General features: G+C 39.5%; 2 protein-coding genes across 2 annotated transcripts; one reads left to right on the plus strand and one right to left on the minus strand.

Annotated features, from left to right (window-relative positions):
* Positions 1-401: 401 nt before the first annotated feature.
* LOC120745686 (transcriptional activator protein Pur-beta) lies at positions 402-3,678 on the minus strand. Its single transcript, XM_040050750.1, has one exon. It carries the CDS (start codon positions 3,636-3,638, stop codon positions 2,721-2,723), a length of 918 nt encoding a protein of 305 aa, XP_039906684.1. The 5' UTR covers positions 3,639-3,678; the 3' UTR covers positions 402-2,720.
* Positions 3,679-4,249: 571 nt separating this feature from the next.
* On the plus strand, positions 4,250-7,064 carry LOC120745687 (histone H2A.V). The gene is made up of 5 exons (XM_040050751.1): positions 4,250-4,383; positions 5,349-5,426; positions 5,548-5,661; positions 5,792-5,921; positions 6,024-7,064. Exons 1-5 carry the CDS (start codon positions 4,381-4,383, stop codon positions 6,083-6,085), a joined length of 387 nt encoding a protein of 128 aa, XP_039906685.1. The 5' UTR covers positions 4,250-4,380; the 3' UTR covers positions 6,086-7,064.
* Positions 7,065-14,400: the final 7,336 nt, after the last annotated feature.

Consider the following 14,400-nt stretch of genomic DNA (forward strand, 5'->3'; position numbering starts at 1 on the left):
TGCTGATAAAGGGCTTCAAGGACTGATGTGTCATACCACGTCATATCATGTAACTCCACAAATTCTAAATGAAAAACTGTTAAATCATCTTGAAGCTACAGCGGGTAACTATATCAGATTAATAAAGGTATTTCTAAGTAAATTCTCTCCTCGCAGCTTCTTAAAAATCTGAATATTTGATGGTTTTCTTATTATATTAAACTGAATATCAAGTTTTAGACTCCTGTTCAATCACACCCAGCATTACAAGGACATATTATTGAAGTCTGCATAGTAATGAAAGCATTTTTGATTATATTGCTGTGACTTTATGGGTTTAGGTAGTAAGTCTGTTATTTGTTGTCTGTCTTTTGTTTTGGGAAATAAAACAAACAAACAAACAAAAAAAACCACCACACCTCTCCTGAGCAAAAAATCTTTTTTTTTTTTATTTCTCGTTGAAAGGAACTTGGTAGAATACAGCAGAACACACATGACTGAAACAGCTGCCATTTCACGTAACACAGTACAGGAAGAAGGATGTAGTTCAATCGCATGTGTAATATCATATATAGTATACTCATATCAATAGAAAAGAAAAAAAAACTATTGCTCCCAGGTGTTTATTTTTTTCATATGGCATTTCTCTGCTGTGTTGAAGTGGGTAAAGTAAAATTCAACGAGAGGTTTTGCACACCAAAGGAAATGGGACAATGAGAGTGACATTTCCCAGAATATGTGGGAAAGTTGTGGCTTTTTTTTTTTTAATTAGGCTGTGAAGTAAACTTTCTTTTGTCTATTGCAATGCAGAAATAAAACTTTAAACCGCTCTCAAAAAATATGGATAAATACCATTATACAGCAATCAGAATATGCAAAAGAAAAGAACACAAGGCAGCTCCGCGTAAGAGCAGGCATGCAAAAATGATCATATTTTAAAAAGGAGCACTAAAGACGAAATGTCGATGACTTCAGGTGTTTATGTTTGCGCCATTTGGCAACTGATGGAAAGCCAATTCATGACAAAACATGGGTTAAAAAGGTGTGGACTGAAACGAGGGGACAACTCGATGCTCTGTAAAGTGAACTGGAGTGCTGAGTGTTTGCTGACAAACTACTTCAGTGAAGTTGTTTCTATAAATTGCTATAACATACTCTGTTATCAATTTGTTGTACTCTCTTTAATTTCCTCTAAGGAAAAAAAAAAAAGACATGTTAGGAAAAAAGCAGGTATGAAATATCACCCTGGACATTTGCATCCAAGTTTAGTGTTTTAAATAAGCCACTTTAGGCAGCATTATCTATTAAATGTCTCGTATTTCTAAGACATATTTTAATATATCTCTTTTGAAAAATAATTCTATCTATACTTGATCTTTTTTAGTAAGTAAATCTCTTCCAGTATATATATTTTTCTTTATGTTCCTTTAGGTACAGCACCCCATTATGGGTTTTAGTTTTCCAAAAGCACCTAATTTATGTTACAATCAGACTGAATAGTACTTCAGTCGTTAATGGTCTGAGTTCAAGATTAGAGGATCCAAATGGTGAACCCTAAGTGAGTCAACAAGATCAATACCCTTGAGACTGTAGCTCAAGCCCGGCAATATTAAGCTTTTTTTAAATTCGTGACCAGTGCTACAGGCCTGAGCTCACTGCGTCCCCCTTTGAGAAAAAGGTCACAGGGGTCAGACGTGGCCATGCATCTTAGGAGACATCATCAGTTGCCACAGATGGCTCAGCTGCAGCAACTGGCTGACCAGATCTGCACCCAGAACCTCTTGAGGATGATGCACAGGCACAGGTAGTGCTGATATATATAGATAGATACCCCAAAATACAGATGGGACTTGCCAGCCCTGAGACACAATGAGCCACGTGTGAGCAGGCCACACCGCAATTCAGCTATCGGAGCAAGAAGTCAGCACCTGAGGAATGCCCAGGAGGGAAAGTGGAAGGGTGCAAAACAAGGAGAGAAGAAGGGTGGAAGGTCATTTGAACTCATTTGGATTGTCTGTAGAATCCAAATGAGTCGTGTGCTTGTAACAGATCACCTTACAGGGAACCTCACTGGGCTGAGAGGATGTCCGGCGATGCCAAGGGTGCCACCCCACTCCCATGTAGCTGAAACTGTGGCTCTGAGCGTTGTAGGTCTGTCTGGGCAAGCTGTTCATTACAGGTCACTTTAGACAAGAAACACACACAGCCATGGTGAACGGTGCAGGTGCTCTGGCTCACTGGCACACTGCACCTGCTGGTTTGGGTATGTCACATGTTTCACACTTCCTTATTATCATCACACAGACTACAGGTCAGCGCCAGGTGAGCTCTTGCCATTTGATGTCAACTAGAAAGTGGTACCGGTAATCTACTGCTGTGTCTCTGCCAAACTTAATTTGCTGGGCTACATGTGAGGTCATATGGACAATCAATATATTTATATTTATATATAGATATATATTCATATATATTTTTTAAATCAAAGGGGAAATCTCATACAGGAGCTGACTACTGCAGTCTGCACTCAATTAGCTATAACATCCACCTAAACTTTATAACATTATTCTCTTATATAGACAGTAATTTCTCAGTCAAATATACTTTTTTTTTTAATTATTTAACTCCGGATTCATTTCATCATGCACAGAATAGTCGTTCCTCTCTCTCCATTTCTCTGTTTATATCCAGGCTTTGCATCATGTTGTCAGCTCCATCACAAATAGCCACCACTCCTCTCTGCATCAATCGTCGTCCACATCGTCTCCCTCCGACTCCTCTCCGGCTCTCCTCTCGTACATCTTATCCCGGTGCCTCTCCTGGATCTCTTTCATTTCCTCGGCGTAGCGGCTGAACGCTCCCCCGAACTTGCTCCACGCCTTGAAGGGGATTGTTATAGAGTTTCTGTAACTGGGCTTTACTTCGCTCACCCGCAAGAAAACTCCATACTTGTTGGATCCAACGTCAAAGAAGAACCGCTTGGAGTCCACCATGATTGAGGTGCCCTCCGGAAGCTCGCTGTAGCCCCCGGCCCCTCCGCCACCGGCAAGCTCTTCCTCATCTCCCCCGTAGTCGTCTATCAACTTGGCCAAGGCGTCACGGAACTCTATTAAGCCTTGGGCCGGGAGTGCGATGGTTTGTCCAGCCTGCAGGCCAGCACCGGGAATGCCACCCACTCCGACTCCGAAACCAGGGCCTCTATTGACGGTCTGTCGGATCCGGAGAAACCGACCCCGCTGGTTCTCCTTTAGGTCGAGGTAGTATTTTCGGTTCTCACGCACCAGGAACTCGCTCTTCAAGGCCCGTCTAGGCCCGGTGTCATCCCCACCGGAGGACTGAGCAATCTGCTCCGGAGTACTAGGCCCAAGTTGGGCGTAGTGCTCTATGAAATCCCCCAGGTAGTCACGGAACTCCGCCGCAACTGACATAGAGAGGGTCAGCCGACTTTTGGAGCCGCCAGCTCCGACCTCGGCGATTTTGATGAACCGGCCTTTGGCGTTCTGCTTTACGTCAAGGTAGAAACGTTTATTCTGAATGTCCAGCCGCTTCGACGCCAGTTCCTGGGTCTCCGGTTCCCGCTGGTAATGCTGAAACCCGCCGCCTCCACCCCCTCCGCCACCGCTGCTGCCACCGCGCTCACTACCACTATCCCCATCCGCCATCTTCGCCACCAGCAGCCCGTTTTCTCTGCGTATCTTTGACCCCCACCCCCCTTGTTACCGAGCTCACGGAGGCAACCGGACGCTGACTGGTGAGCTCCGGTTGGCTGTTGTGCCTGTCAGTTAAAACATCAGACGAAGAGCCCAAGTTTTCATTCGCTATTTCTCCTGCCTGTCAAGACAACGTAACGGCTTTCCAGATGACATTCGAGGAGATACTGTATTTGCAATCCATAACTGCTTATTGATTATTTGTAGCATATGTTCAGTGGAGTACATGTCATTTAGAGATCATTTTACAGCCATAACTAATTCATGTATGACGCCAGTACAATAATATACACGTTTGAAGACGTTATTCGTGTCCTTGCACTGAATTTCATGGATTTCACTGAATTAATCCCAGCTATAGCCCGCTTTGTTATGTATTTTGCACGGTTTTAGGATGGATGTCCCTGGAAGGACACTACACACAAACACACAGTCCCGCCTACTTCGTGGTTTCGTGCGCAAAGACAGGCACGATGAGCTTAGGGTGGGGGATGGGTGGAATTTCTGCAAAGGGCAAGGCTATTGGTTTAGACTGAGATTCGAAGTAACAACGCACTCTCCTATTGGCTCTCTCGGCTCCCACGAGGGGTTGCATGCAAACGATTTGCGAAAAGGTTTATTGTTTCTTTGCTTTCGGGAGCCGAAACTGTTTGGAATCTACTCAGCGCTACAATAAAATAACGCGTCGGGAAAAATGGTATGTGAACTCGGGGTAATGCTCAACGTGTTATAGGAGATATTGCCGTTTTTTTGCTTGAATAACTGTGCAGTTGTAGAAAGTCCTGCTTTGAATTTGAACTGGGGAAATCCGCGCAGAATGTGTGTGGTTAACAAGCTTGCTAAGAAGCTAACTGACAGCTAAACCATTAGCATTATCGTTACCGTAAGAAGTTCGATTCGTGTGGATTTTCGGCTAAAAGTAGACTGCTTTTAAGCTTTGAGTGTTTGTTCCGAGTTGTTTTGGGTATATTTGCAAATTTTTGGAGGTGGGTCGCTCATTTAAGAGAATAAACTGCTCTTTGAGTCGGTGTAGCCTGTGGATGGTGCTTTAGCAGTAACTGCAAGCTAACTTTAGCTAGTTCGTTGGCTTAACGGCTGGTTAACTGTTAGCTGCTGAATAATTCCTTTAAAATAAGTCTGCAGGTGATGCAAATTAGTAAAGACGACTTTGTGTTTTATTTGAGTCCAGGTGACTTTGTAAGTCCAACTTTCTTTGTCAAAATCTCTGAATGAAAACTTGACCGCTGACGGTCTTAAGGCGGCGCGTCTGTTTTGTTTGTCGCGGGGTCACTGCCAGCAACCTGCTGACAGGTTCTCGTATTTTTTAAGGAACGGAGTCGTTATTGTCTCTATTAAATCGGTTATTTTATCTTTAGGGTGTATACTTGCTGTTTCCGGGGCTGGTTAACGTTGCTACTTTTCATTTCTGTTTTATTTTTGATTGGCGGGAAAGCGACAACTGTTGAACCGGGCGTAACGTAAACTACTAGAACAATAACACGGAGAGCTCAGCGGTGACTCTCTAATTTATTCAGATTCGATTTTGCTATGTCACTTTAAGTCTTTTATTTTTCATTTAATACAAGTCAGGCGTATTCGTTTCACATTTGCCTCTACTTTCTGATTTCATCTTCTTCTTTTCCGTTTAATCACTCAATGCAGGCTGGTGGCAAAGCAGGAAAAGACAGTGGCAAAGCCAAGGCGAAAGCAGTGTCGCGCTCCCAGAGAGCTGGTCTGCAGGTAAATGTCAATCATTTGTCGTGGTGCAGTTTGTGGCTTTGCTGCAGGTGTTAAACGGCACAGGACGTTTGCTTTTGGAAAAAAAAAATTGGACCACTATCTTACTTCTGTTTCCTGACAGTTCCCAGTGGGTCGTATCCACAGGCACTTGAAGACTCGCACAACCAGCCACGGTCGTGTAGGAGCCACAGCAGCTGTTTACAGTGCTGCCATCCTTGAGTACCTCACCGCTGAAGTAAGACTTCCCATTCCCTCCATTTTAAACTTTGTTTTGATTAACAGTGTTACTTAATGTCAGCTTTGGTTGTTTTCACTGTAGCTAATTTTTTTGTTGATATGAATCCTTGTTTCTTTGTTTTTTCCAGGTACTAGAGTTGGCGGGTAACGCCTCCAAAGACTTGAAAGTGAAGCGTATCACTCCTCGCCACTTGCAGCTGGCCATTCGTGGTGACGAGGAGTTGGACTCCCTTATCAAGGCAACCATTGCTGGAGGAGGTGAGCTGGCAGTTTTCTGGACTGATTAATCGATATCTTATATAAACCATCTATGTACAGATTATATATGTAAATCTCATGTACATTTCCTTTTGCTTTCAGGTGTCATTCCCCACATTCACAAATCCCTCATTGGGAAGAAGGGCCAGCAGAAGACTGCATAGATGCCATGTTGACCAGAAATTTGGGGGCTTGGGCTTTGAACGGACCAGGAGTTCACCTTTGTTCTTTTTTATTATTAATATTATAGCAAACGAAGAGTGATTGTTAGCCTTTGTGTTTGTTATATTTACCAATAACTAGATAAAAAGTACAGAAAACCCCTTAAAGACAGTAAACCCTTTGTATGTTAATGTAGAGCGTTTGACTGGGGAGTTAATGATTATTTGAAATGGTGGCAGTGAATTTGTTTGATTGGCCTGGCTCTGTGTAATGTTTTATACTGAAAAAACAAATTGTTAAACTGTTTTTTATATAAAAGATCTTGTTTTGTGGTTATTTTCTCTGAAGTTATGATATTTACTATGACACATTTTTAAGGAGAATTTCTTTTTTGAAAGTAAATTGGATAACAGCTAAATAGTAAGATGGTGCTTCTTTTCCTTTTGACTTACTGTAAAAAAAAAAAAAAAAAAAAAAAAAAATTGAACTGCACAAGAATAGTGATGTATTAAAAGTTACTTTTTTTTTTTTTTTATTACATCAAAATGAAATAACGTGTTGTAACTGCCTGCTACAGTGTTTTGTCTTAATGTTTACAGCAGTTGAAAAAATGTGTTAAACTTGAAACTACGTATTAACAGTGTAATCCTCAGCTAATTGGGAAACACTGATTGTAAACTTGTTGCCTCACTGTGGAACACAAGTCCTGCCATTTGTCAGCTACATATCACCACTGGGTACATTCAGTACTCTGATACTTTGGGAAAATAAGTAGAGGATAAGTAATCAGCGCTGAAAACATTTGTCTACACTACCAAAATATATAGGCATACTAAAAATATATTTATATTCCCCTTCTAAAAGTCCATTTCATTTTTAACGTTCAGATTTTGGAGCCTTTTTTTCTTTTCTTTTTTTAAGCTGTATTCAGGGAAATGACTTTGCCTATTTTATCTTTGAATAAACACCATTGGCATGTTATCTCTGACTTGGTTTGAAACATAAACTCATTTATAGAGACTGGAACATTACGTGTGACGCTGCAAATCATGAGCATAACTCCAAATATGCTTTCACATTGACTTATAGTCGTATTTTGGAAACTCCAGAATGGTTAAAAACAAGACTTTGTGCTCTTATGACTCAAAACAGCAGTACCAGATAAAAGCTTTCTGCATAAAAATAATTTCAGAAAATTAATGTTAATATAAAATCCAATCAAAACTAAACTATAAAGTAGCTTACGTTTCTGAGATCTTATTCAAGTGAGAAATTTCAAGTGGTCTTAACACTGGTTCAGGCTTTTATGTCAGGAGGGTGATCCCCTACTATTGCCAGTTACTCCGTACACTAAATAAGCCTGTTCTTTTTTTACATTGACATTAATAATAATTTATCCTACAGCTAAATATATCTCCACATTGAAAATACCCCGAACGGAAAACATGGGAAAGTTTTCTAAAAACTACAAATCGTCTATTTCAATTTATATACCATCAGTTCTCTTAACATTCTTGTAAAATTTACTGACAGTTGTTTTAATTGCATGATTGTTATGCATAACTAAGATAGAGGGTTTTACGACATGTGATCAGATATTTAAACCTGCCTTAAGTTCCATTTAAAAAAAAGTGGGCAGTGATTGCATTTAATAGTGATGCAATCACTGCCCACTTTGATAGGAACCCCTGTTCCACTGTTTGTTATCTGTAATCACACATTGTAATCACACATCAGCAACTTGATGTATTTAAGCATACAGACATGGAGAAGATAACCTGCTTAACTGAGCATCAGAATGGAGAAGAAAGCTAATTCAACTTTGAACGTTGTTGCTGGTTCCTGATTGGCTCATCTCAATATTTAAGAAATTTCTGATCTGCTGGAATTTTCCTGCACAACCATCTCTAGGGTTTACAGGAAATGGTTAAAAAACCCGAGAAAAGTGGCAGTTTTCTTTGTCCCACTGACAAAGTGGACAATAGAAGAATGGAAAAATGTTGCCTGGTCTGATGATCAGAATAATGCTTCTGCAAGCATCATGTAAATGCTACGCCACGAGTATTGATGCCGACCAGAACGTGGTCGGCATCAAGGTTCAAGGTTCAAGGTTCAAATAAAGAACCTTGAACCTTGATGCCGACCACGTTCTTTAAGATCGCAGCATTCCCATCTTCATACGGCTCCTTCCAACAGGTTAATGAACCATCTCACAAAGCTCCGATCATCTCGTACCGGTTTCTTCATCATGACAATTTAATGATTTAATGTACACAAAGTCATCACATCCCAATAGCTCCTTGAATACATGGTAGAACTGGAGATTCACATCATAGATGCTAGTTGTTATACACCCACACACTACTTTCACACTACTGCTTCACCAATCAAAACTGGATATTATCATATTTGTAAATATTTTGATTACTCTCTTTTTGTCTCTACAATAAAAGATATAAGGTTATTTAAGTGAGCACACATAAACAAATCAGGCTGATGTAGAATATAATTGCAAATGAACTATTTATTCTCAAGAACAATACTATATTAGATAACATCCCGCTTCCTTATATCATTTAACTGTAATGGTCTCAGTTTGGCTCATGATGTGATCAGCTTTCTACAAAGTTTGCAGTTACTTGCAAATTTGTAAATGCAAGTTTTGTATAAGTTGTCTTTGGTGATATCTCCTATTTATTTATTTCAAGTTACTCTGCTTCTTAGTTCTAACTAGTTTAGTTTAGTTCTACTAAAGTGGAATTTCTGAATAAAAATAAAAATGTAGTCATGTATTAATTACAGAAGAAGTGAGAGTTTTAAAAAGGATCCAGTTGTTAAGTAAACCTCATACAGTGATTGGCAGTTTTCAGCTCAGCTGGGGAGAGGACACACCTCTCATGAGAGCAAAAACTTTCCTAGAGGATATAAAAAGAAAATATCTAATATTTTTTGTGACACAAGGTCAACTATGGCATCTTTTTGGTCTTTTGCTTACAAACCCATCAGTTACTCTAATCCGCCTCGCTCCTGCTTCCTGTCATACCCCATTCATCCACTAGATGTCCTCAGACTTCTGTTCCAAGTCCTCTCTCCACCATAAACCATCTTACCTTTCCCTAATTTTCCCAATCACTGTCTAAATATTTGCCATTTTTCTTTCTCCCATACTAGAGTATTAGTTGAGTTCTCAGTCACTACTCTGATTCCTGATCAAACCTATATTTTGTGACAATCTGAGGGCAAACCTCTATCTAAGAATACAGAATAGAATAGAACTGAATAGCCCTTTGTTGTCATTGTACATCTACAACAAAATTATGGGTGCTCAACAATTAAGAGGGATACATGCAAAATAGGAGAAATATATTCCGAAATAAGAAAAAGGCACACAATAGAGAACAAGATGTACAGTGCTTAGAAGTAGTGAAAAGAAAAAAAACTTGGTCTGAGGTGTTACTCATGAGTCTGAAGGTTTGGGACCTGATTGGCCTAAGCTTGAGTTATGCATTTTTTGCATGTTCCTCATTGCATGTGGGGTTCATGTCAATACCGGGGAACGCCTCCCTGCACAAACCATGACAAATACACTACCAGTTTATTGAAATCATTCAAAACTCTGGAGAACATGCTTTTTGTTTTCTTGGTGAGAGTTGGACTGGCAAACTGGAAATACTCGACCATTCTGACTGATGACTGTGACCATAACCCCGTCGTTTTTCATAGGGCTGCTTAAGGATAGCTGTTTCCATATACTTAGATGAACTTAACCCAGCTTAGGTCTCAATGGGAAGCCTTGAGTTATCGCTGTCTTGATGTCATCCTGGTGTGTTTATGCCAGACATGAAGATCAAGGGGTGGATCTAACTGCACAATCATATGATTTTATGCTACTTTATTCTTCTTTTTGACAATAATAGGTACCATAATGTACAAAATAAACAATATGCATTACACTCTGAAGTAATGCCTATTGTCCATTTTTTTTAATGTCTATTCTAGCCTTATGTTTCCAAATAAACAGAGAAAGCTAAGTATTTACCCAGTCATTAAAAACCTCATTTTTTTGCAGTGCTTTTTTATTTTTCTATAATCCCGTATGACAAGCTAGTTTTTATGTTTTGTATCACCACAACACCTCATTGTCGTGCTCATCTCATTATTTTTGCAGTTCCCACAGGCTGAAGCGTCAGATAATATCTTTTGAACTGCAAATTACATGGAAGAGACGAGTGATGAGACGGCAGAAGATCAATCACCTCTCTGCGTGACAGGAACAGAAGGCCAGTTTATAAAAAAAAAAAAAAAAAAAATCACAGATACTTCTGAACTTTTGTTTACTTATGTCTGACTCAGAGGTGTAATGACTCTGAAATGATGAAACGCGTTGCTTCGGATGTGTGGTGGCTCACAGGATCTTATTACATTGCTAACAGGGCTGACCTTTGCGGACAGTTCTCGAATACACCGAGACACTTTTTCTTTTCTCTGTACACGACAAACCTAAACTGAGTCACGGCGTTTCATTATTTTTTTGCCCATTATCAGGTCCAAATGAAAGTGGAACAAAACATCTTTCAAAACAGTGTCAGGCAGTGGATGCTTCTCAAAATACATGCGTTACCCTTTTTTTTTAAACCAAAAGATTGAAGGCAGATGCTCTGAAAAGGTTACAGATTTTAATGAGGAAATTGCAAACAGAACAAGTGAGAATGATGCAAAAACAAACTCTCGGGGGTCTGGCTCAATCTCTTCCACAGGATGAATCTGCAAGGATCCACACTCAGATTATTCATTTAGAAGTAAAAGAATCAAATCACTCGAGAAGCGAGATCCCCAAAGTAGTTCAGCCAGACCTTCAAATCAGACTCTGCTCCTCTCCCAGGTTAATTAGCCTGGAGCTCAACACAAAAGTCCAAATCTCCATAAAACTTGACTCTTAGGTTCAATGCTAAATATCTCCCCAGGCTCCACTCTCCAACTTTTCCCACTATTCACCAATAGTTCTTGTAGATGGGCTTAGAGCCAGCCTTCTCCCCAAGCAATCAGCTGGCCCTCCAGGAATAAATCTAAGCTACAAGCAAAGGTAAGTAAGACTGGAAATGGGAGCCCAAGTGATACTACCAACAGCATAGTATAACAAATTGGGAGCGAAAGCCTAAGAGAGCCTGGTTTAAATACTGCAGCTGATAGTGATGAGAGACAGCTGGAGTTCAGGTGGCCACACCTACTCCTGGGAGGAGATAAGCAGGTTTTTCTGCCCATACGCGCCCACGTGGAGTTGTAGCAGGGAGACGGAGAGAAAGGCAGATCAGCACCTCGAGCACAAGAGGGGTCGTAATGTCCTGTGGTGCTGTATTTAGGTACAGTTATGAATTTCCAGAATTTCTTTATATTTTCCACAACATTTTATCGACTTCCATTTTCACTTTTTTCAGAGCGTGATACCTAGATGATTAAAATCTACATCCACATTATCCCTGCATTTTTGAAAAGGTCTCCAATGAACAAATATCCTTCTGAATCTTTTGGATCCTATTTTATTTGTTGATTTCATATCGCATATAAAAGTGCAAATTTGTTCTTCTTTTGGCCTGATGCTCATTGCTGTCTGATTTCATCATTGTTCAAGCTTCTTCCTCTAACCTCGCCTTCACAGTGTTTTATTTCTTGGTATAATGTTCGTTGTCTTTTAATAATTTCTCTGTATTAATGTTGGCTCTGAACTGAGCTGAATAATAACAAATTAAACTTAACATTTTTGACACATTTTGTAACACTTTTTCCCAGCAAGGACAGGCATGAAAAGTCTGTAAATAAATGTAAATAAAAGTCTTCTTTCTAAGTAATGTCACTACTTTCCTGAAGTGGAAACAAAATGTTCTGGACGAAACAAGCCAGTGATAATCAACCGTCTCTAAGACCTGGTATCATTAGTCACATATTGAGTGATTGAGCTCATGGGTGGGTTAATTTAACACTAATATCTTTATTAGGTGAGAATGATCAGAAAGCCCATGAAACCTGAGAAAAATGTTTTTTATTGTGGGTTTTTTTTTTTGTTTTGTTTTGTTTTTTGCAGTGCATTTGTAGCTTTGTAGCAACTTCACACAATTCTTCTTCTTATTGTGTGAAGTTGTAGTTCCCAAATGGTGCAGAGGCACACTGTTGTACCTAGAGATTTTGTGTCAGTCTTAAGTCCTGCAAGTGCACAACAAGTAATGAATTACATTTGAATTTGCCATATTTGTACACATCAAAGGGTGTGACTGATAGCAAGGAGGATCACACCATGTGCGCGGGTGTGAAATGCATCACTTTCATGTGCACAGTGAGCCACAGTTTACTCGAAATTCTCAGTGTTATGAAAGGTTCCAGCACTGCAAATATGCTATCAAAGGTGCCTTTATCTAACATTATAATCAGAACAAGAACTGATTATATTTCAGAGGACAAAGTATATATTTTTTTGCAAAACTGTAGACAGCTGTGACTTGAAATGTCGCACACTTTCTTATTTTAGAGATACCCAGAAGCTCAGCCTCTGGGTCTAGATTTGGTCATACCCATTGCTGACCCATTGCTATGGCCTTACCAGGAGAAAAGTGGTGGACTAATGAAAATGTTCATCCTTACAGCTAATCATGTGGCCACAAGAAGCAGCATTATTGTAAAATATCTGCAAAGGAACTCTTTGATTACCATCAAATATGATGGCAGATTACTCCTTCACCTTGTCCATCAAATCCTCTAAAATAAACCTGATGTTCAGACTTTCAGGTAAAAAAAAAAGTTGGTTATGAAGCAGCTGCAAACTCAGGAACTCCAGCACATGAAGTAAAGATTTCTGTGATTGAGAGTGACATCAGATGTATTGTCCACATGAATGTGGGCCTCTGTGGGAACACATGAAAGCCAGCGCTGCCTCGCATCTTCAAAGAGTAAGAATCATTTGTTTATTCTTACATCTCCCTTTGTCTCCTTCTTTACAGTTTTCTCCCGAGGATGGTGGGAGTGTGACAGCCAGAGGTCAGCCTTCAGCTCCCATTATATTCTGCACTGCCTGAAATGCACCACACAAAACGGGGACAGCTTACATGGTAAGAATTCAGAAATTCTTTTTCAACTTGTTTCTATAGTTTTCAAACCTGTAAATTCCTGAAGTTATTCAATGTAAAAAAACTTCACGCATTCTAACAAAGCGTGAAGGATTCCACATTACTTTTTCCTTGAAGAAAATGTTAGTATCTGGGGGAAACAAAAAGCAGCTCCTGAAGATATTTTCAAGTAAAAAGATTGTCACAGTATGTGTTGTTATGTGATTGTGTGCAGAAGGTGCAGTATCAAGAGAAGAGAGAGACACAATACTGGAAAAAAAAAAGAAATGCAGGGATGGTTGATTTAAAGCTACACTAAGCTACAGTGTAAATTAACCAGGCACTAAATAAGATGCTTTAAACTCCTCTTGGAATTTCTTCTTGGTGTTTTGAAATAAATAGTAGCCTGTTTCAGCTCATGTTTTGGTTCAGAAGAATGCGTTCAGTGTCACTCACAATGTGTTGAGCTACAGAAAGCAGCCGTTTATGGTGTAAAACAACAGCTAAGAAATCATTTTTTTCATGTGGTGACTAGTTTATCTGAATTAGCTTTTTCCATGTTTTGACTGTATTATTCAATTGATTAACCTCCTAGGACCTGGCGTCCACATATGTGGACATCACATTTTGGGATGTCTTGACCAAAATACAAAATTTTACTCTACAAGGGCCTGATAACCACTTACGAGGACATTATACTGCAAATGTTTGATTGAAATGTAAAACAAATGTCCTCGTATGTCAATCTTATTTTTGTCAGAGATAAAATCAGGTATAAAAAAACCCTGGAAATTCTTTGTTTTTATATTCATCAGGTCCCAAACAGCCCAAATAGCAAAGAGAATTTAAAAATGCATGTCATGAAAGAGTTTGGGTCTTAGGGGGTTAAGCACACACAACCATTCATCTGGTACAGTTAGCAGAGGGGCCGTCTCAGCTCACAGTGGAGAAAGGATATTTTCAGTATACCCAGGAGTGTACAGTGCAGTCAGCCAAACACAGTGAGTCCTAAAATATTCACACAGTCCCTTTCTAGAAACTATTTAATAAAATATTTAAATAAAAAATAAATATAAATATAAATAAATATTTAATAGCAGAATAATTATCATATTTAATTTAAATGAGGTATTAAATCTGCATGTGCCCAGTTGTTAGGATATGCTATACTGGATATATAGCATATCCTATTGTCCTGACAAAATATCTGAAGAGACCCTCGT

This window comes from Simochromis diagramma, unplaced genomic scaffold (genome assembly GCF_900408965.1).
Source record: "Simochromis diagramma unplaced genomic scaffold, fSimDia1.1 OVJJ01000131.1, whole genome shotgun sequence".
Taxonomy (NCBI): Eukaryota; Metazoa; Chordata; class Actinopteri; order Cichliformes; family Cichlidae; genus Simochromis; species Simochromis diagramma.